This window comes from Bemisia tabaci, chromosome 10 (assembly GCF_918797505.1).
Source record: "Bemisia tabaci chromosome 10, PGI_BMITA_v3".
Lineage (NCBI taxonomy): Eukaryota > Metazoa > Arthropoda > Insecta > Hemiptera > Aleyrodidae > Bemisia > Bemisia tabaci.
The window spans coordinates 19,621,347-19,627,540 of NC_092802.1; the positions used below are offsets into that span (position 1 = coordinate 19,621,347).

A 6,194-nucleotide genomic window follows, 5' to 3' on the forward strand; every position below is an offset into this window, starting at 1 on the left:
GAAAAAATCACGAACAGTCACGTGATCTCTTCATTTTAGTGACGTATTACTGTGCTATTTTGTGATTGGTTCATTTTCTCGGCGCAGCATCGTCAAGCGTCAGCTGTTTGCGGCTCTGGGTTGAAGGTTTAAGGTTATGTCGGAGAGAATAGAAGGTTAGAGGCCCGACTCAATGCTAGGTAATTGAAACAGATGCGCTCGCAGCGCGCTCGCTGGCAACGTACGCAACTACTATTTTCTATTGTTTTCCAGAGACTAGCGGCGGCTATGTTGCTGCCGGACCACCTTCACGTAGGCAATTTGTTATACATCGTCCGTCCGCAATACTCTCGCTTGGCCGTATGAAAACGTTCCTCGCATGCGCAGTGTTAAAGAAGCGCCCTCCAACGCTTTGGCGTTGGCACTGCTTGTTTCCATATCGAACCACAACGCCTTGCGAATCCGATACTTTATCATTTCTGATTCAATTTCAGCCCTCTGTTCTCTCATTTGGTGCCCATTGAGTCTCCTCCTAAGATGAATCAAAGCAAGAATAACCATTGTGGTATCCGTCAAGTTGGTAGTATGTATTGCTAGGGAGATTTGCCCTAGTAGGTCGTGAAGCCTGGTTGGGCACTTGTTAGCTTATCAATAAAATGTGATCTTCTTCTTAGACCAGTGTCTCCCTTTTTCACCTTTCCCTTCAAAGGCATCTTCTGCGATATTATAATGGCGACGAGTACGGGATCCGAAGCACGAAGAACTTTCACGAAACCATGAAACGCTGCGCCATTTGTATCACGTTCCAGGTGACCAATTTTTTTTCACCGCTCCCGTCACGGCGCTGCGCTGCTGATAAGGTTAGGCCACTCACTTGTTGCACGCTGAAACGGATTTTCGAATTTCGATCAAATCTACACGTCTCTTGGTAATCTCAATTTCATTACTATTTCTTCACTGAAATGCCTGACGATACTAATGGTTCCACAGGGTCAGAATCGCCCTCCATCCATGATCAAATTTCTCTGTTAACAAATCTCGTTACACAGCTCACGAAACTCCAGCTATCTCAACAGGCTGGATCCTCAAATCGGCCTCCCCGATTCACCTTTGAATCCTATAATCTGAATTCACCTGAATTACTAGATGACTATTTGGATCGGTTTAAACTTCAGTTAGGTCAGTGTAAAGTACCTCAGGAAGAATGGGCAGCCAATCTGCGTATTCACATGGGGGCAGAGCTCAACTCCACTCTCAGAGACCTTGCTTACCCCTCTAAGGTAGATTCACTCTCCTTTGATGTAATTTGTTCTATGCTCATCGATCATTTTGTTAAGAAAAAGAACAAATATACTGAAGCCATCAATTTTCGCAAAGTTTTCCAGAAAGATGGAGAGAAGGTCCATGAATTTGCGGCTCGCCTCAAAGCGGCAGCAAGATTCTGTAAATTCGATGATTTTTTAAATTATTCTCTAATTGTTCAGTTCATCCATGGAGTGCTCGATGATGACATCCGTGACGAGATTATCACTAAACAGCCAGATCAGTTCGAAGAAGCTCTCAAGATCGCTCAAGCCCTTGAAGCATCACAGGAGGCTTCCTCTCATCTGAAACCAAATCAGCCAGCAACCGTTCACAAGTTCTACGATAGCAAACCAAAGGTCAAGAAGAAGCAATCATCAAATTTCCGTTCTAAATCTCAACACCGCTCAAATCAAGGTAACAAGCCAAACTTCTCTAGTGATAAGCAGTCTTCGACTCAGCCAAATCAAAGGAAGTTCATCAATGTCTCTTGTCGCTCTTGCAATGTTGAGCATGAAAGAAGGAATTGTAGGTACAGACGCTCTAGGTGTAATTACTGTAAACATGTTGGTCATTTGCTTGAAGTATGTGGTAAAAAACCCACCAATAACATTAATTTTCAGGAGACGGAGTATCCTGATACAGGTATTTCGTACTTTGGAGCGTCCATACATAAGGTTTCTTCCACAGATGAATCCATCCTTAACGCTCCACCACCCCCAACTTTTTTGGAAGTCAAAATTAATGACCAACTCATCAAAATGGAATTAGACACCGGTGGTGCTTGTTCCGTCATCAATGTCTACAACTTCAAAAAACTGCTTCCAAACACTCTTTTACATCCTACTACTAGGCCATTTTTTAGTTTCACCAAGGAACCTTTTAAGTGTCTGGGGTACGCTAAAGTTAAAGTACAATTTAAAAACAAAACCAAGTTTTTGAATTTATTTGTTGTAGATTTTCCATGCGACAGTATTTTTGGTCGTGAATGGATCGTTCACTTTGCAGAATTCTTGTCCTTTGATAAACTTTACAGCGTAAAGCAAGTTCAAACAAGTAACCCCCACTTAACACCCAATGTTCAACATCGATTGCAAATACTCTTACAGAAACATCATCAAATTTTTGATGAAACTGCTGGGACATTAGAAGGTCCTCCTGAAAAATGGCACTTAGACAAAGATGCAAAACCAGTCTTCGCACGGGCTCGCCCACTTCCCTACACTATGCGTGAGGCTTACGCTCAAAATATTGAGAAAAAGTTACTATCTGGCCACTATAAAAAAGTCACACATTCCAGATGGGCTTCTCCAACTCATGTAGTAGTGAAAAATGGGAAACTAAGAATTACCGGCGACTATAAATCAACCGTCAATCCACAGCTGATAGCAGATGAATATCCGATTCCCAAAGTAGAAGAAGTTTTTCATGGAATGAAGGATGCCAAAGTTTTTTGTAAATTAGATGTAACTGATGCCTTTATGCATCTCGTTTGTGATGATGAATCGTGTGAATTGATGACCCTGAATACTCCTACTCATGGTCTGATTAGGCCCACCAGGGCACAATATGGGTTAACACCCGTCCCTGCTGTATGGCAGCGTAGGCTCCATTCGCATCTTCAAGACATTGAAGGCGCAACAAATTTTTTTGATGATATTTTGCTCTATGCCAGTTCTGTAGAAGAAATGTTTCTCATTTTAGCCAAGGTTCTGGATCGCCTAGAAAAGATTGGTATCAAACTCAACCGACCCAAATGCCAGTTCTTCCTAGATTCTGTTGAATTTCTGGGCCATAGGATCGATCAGCATGGACTCCACAAACTGGACAAACATGTTAATGCTATAGTAAACGCCGAAAAACCTCAAAACGCTGATGAACTCCGAACATTTCTGGGTAAAGTAACCTACTACCATTCTTTCATACCAGACCTCTCCACAATCACTCATCCTCTCAGAGAAATACTGAAACATAAAATTTTCAGTTGGACTCAAGAAGGCCTTGCTGCTTTCAACAAACTGAAGGGAATTTTGATCTCTGACCAAGTATTGACTCCATATGATCCAAAACTGCCGATTACATTAGCAGTCGATGCCAGTCCCTTCGCTTTAGGCGCAGTTTTATCACACTCCCTACCGGATGAAACGGAGAGACCCATTTCATATGCGAGTAAAGCTTTAAACAACGTGGAGAAAACGGTACCCGCAGGTTGATAGAGAAGCTCTTGCTATTGTGTGGGGAGTAAAAAGGTTTTTTGAATACTTGTATGGTCGAAAATTCACCTTGTATACTGACAATAAACCTGTGTCTCATATCTTCGCACCAAATGCTCTCCTTCCAAAATTTACTTTATCTCGCTGTGCAAACTATGCATCCTACCTGTCCAACTTTAATTACGACATCAAATTCAGGCGTTCAACTCAAAATTGCAATGCTGATTATTTGTCTCGTATCCACAGCTTCAGCGTACCTTCCTCATCTTTCGACGATTTTGATATTTTTATTCTCAACCAAATTGAGCTACTTCCTGTAACGTCACAGCTAATTGCAGCAGAAACAAGGAAAGATCCACAACTTTCACCGATTTTGCTAGCAATCCAACAAGGGAAGGACTTAACCTCACTTGGCTACACCGGACGGCAAGCAGAATATACGCAGGCTTGTGATTGCCTTTTATGGGGTCACCGTTTAGTAATTCCAGCTAAATTGCAAAAAAGAATATTAGAAGAACTGCATCTTGCGCACTCTGGCATTACAAAAATGAAAAGCCTTGCCAGATCAATTGTGTACTGGCCAAACATTGATCAACATATTGAGCAACTCGCTAAAACCTGTGAGGCGTGTCTCAGTCACAGCAAAGCTCCTCCAAAATTCTCGCATCCATGGGAATACCCAACAGCTCCTTGGGAGAGAATTCACATAGACTACGCAGGTCCAATTTGTGGCAAATACTTGCTCATCGTAGTGGACGCTTACTCCAAATGGTTACAAGTTTTCCCTTCTCAGTCCATGACTAGTGAAGCAACCTGTAAGCTACTCTCAAACACATTCTCCCTGTTCGGTGCTCCTGTCACAGTCGTCTCGGACAACGGTCCTGCTTTTGTCTCCAACCATTTTCAACAATTCCTAAAATCACAAGGAATCCTATTTCACAAAAAAATAGCGCCATACCATCCGGCAACCAACGGACAAGCAGAGCGAGCGGTACAAACCGTCAAGAATTCTTTAAAATACATGGCGGCAACAATCCACACCTCCAAGACTCCTTGAACACCATTGTCCAACGATATAATAGAACACCTCATCAAGCAACGGGACAACCGCCCTCCTTACTCTTCATCGGCAGAACAACCCGAACTCGGCTTGATGCTATGCATCCGAATCTCAAAATCATGGTTAATCAACGACAAGACAACAGCTTTCCAAAGAAGCTCCGTTCCTTCAGAATAAATCAAGAGGTTATGTTTCGGTCATACAATAGTCCGAAACCCTGGCTGCGAGGTGTGATTTCTGCAAAACTCGGTGCCTTGCACTACCTGGTCAAATACAAAAACCAAGAACACAAGCGTCACATTGACCAACTACTGTCTTGCGGAATCACTCTTGACCACCCTTCACCGTCTAATTGCAACACTGATGTTCCCAATGCTGCTGATGCAACGACCAGAAAACGGGTAAAATTCTTTCCTGTATCCAACGCAACCTCTAGCCCTCAACCGGAGTCAACTTTTATTCAAACCTCACCACTTGTTCTTTCTGATAGGTCAAACTCAACTCCTTGTACAACTTCACATGATGAAATTTCAAACTCAGCTATTCAAGCTTCTCCGAAGAACTCAGCTATTCAATCTTCTCCGAAGAACTCATCTATTCAATCTTCTCCGAATAACTCAGCTATTCAATCTTCTCCGAAGAACTCATCCATTCAATCTTCTCCGAAGAACTCATCTATTGAATCTTCCCCGAAGAACTCATCTATTCAATCTTCTTCGAGGAACTTATCAATTCAATCTTCTCCGGGAAATTTATCTACTCAACCACAGTCTACTTCTAACCAACCTTCGCAAAAAGGCTCACCGACCCAGTCAACTTCAGATTCTAGCTCTTCACCCGATGTTTCACCACAACATCTCAAGTCACCGATTAGTCAACATGCAGAATCCTCTAGTCAATCTATCAACGTTACTCCTAAAAATGTACCTATATCAAAACCCAACAAAGGTCGAGGCAGAGGTGTTTCTAAAGCCACCAAAAAACAATTTTCAGTTAAACCTGGTGTTTCGACTTTTGGTCGCATTGTTAAACCTAAGGAACCATACTCTCCAGAGTAACAAATTGAATTATTGCTCTTTCTCTGTAACACTGTTAAATAATTTTCAGATTTTTATTTTTCTGTTCCATTAGAAAAAATTTATTAACATAAATTTTTTTTCTTCGCACTCTTGCGGAGATTGTGGTATCCGTCAAGTTGGTAGTATGTATTGCTAGGGAGATTTGCCCTAGTAGGTCGTGAAGCCTGGTTGGGCACTTGTTAGCTTATCAATAAAATGTGATCTTCTTCTTAGACCAGTGTCTCCCTTTTTCACCTTTCCCTTCAAAGGCATCTTCTGCGATATTATAACCATTGTTCATTTTTGTCCTGCTATTCTCTGAAAAACACGTTTTTCTGTCACAATGTCATGCACGGTGGTCTGTTTGGCATCCATGATTCTCGGGATTTGAAATTTTCGCGCGAAAGAAGAAGCGGAGATCGGAAATTTTCGAAATCACGCGTGCGCTCTACCGCAGGGTTGCAATTTTTCATAAAATATGAAATTTTGAAATTTCATGTGAATTATTTCAGAAAATTTCAGAAAAACATGAGGGATATTGAAAAAATTTTTCGAAATTACATGCAAAATTAAATGAAAGGC

General features: G+C 41.8%; 1 protein-coding gene across 1 annotated transcript; it reads left to right on the plus strand.

Annotated features, from left to right (window-relative positions):
- Positions 1-522: 522 nt before the first annotated feature.
- LOC109035998 (uncharacterized protein K02A2.6) lies at positions 523-4,551 on the plus strand. Its single transcript, XM_072305333.1, has 3 exons — positions 523-788; positions 1,464-3,479; positions 3,823-4,551. Exons 1-3 carry the CDS (start codon positions 756-758, stop codon positions 4,549-4,551), a joined length of 2,778 nt encoding a protein of 925 aa, XP_072161434.1. The 5' UTR covers positions 523-755.
- The last annotated feature ends 1,643 nt before the right edge of the window (positions 4,552-6,194 follow it).

Bases quoted from the DNA above. Each gene is read 5' to 3' on its own strand.
- LOC109035998 (XM_072305333.1), top strand. From the start codon at position 756: ATGAAACGCTGCGCCATTTGTATCACGTTCCAG. The intron at 789-1,463 runs GTGACCAATTTT...CTAATTGTTCAG, and splicing joins CCATTTGTATCACGTTCCAG to TTCATCCATGGAGTGCTCGA. The intron at 3,480-3,822 runs GTACCCGCAGGT...GTAACGTCACAG, and splicing joins TAAACAACGTGGAGAAAACG to CTAATTGCAGCAGAAACAAG.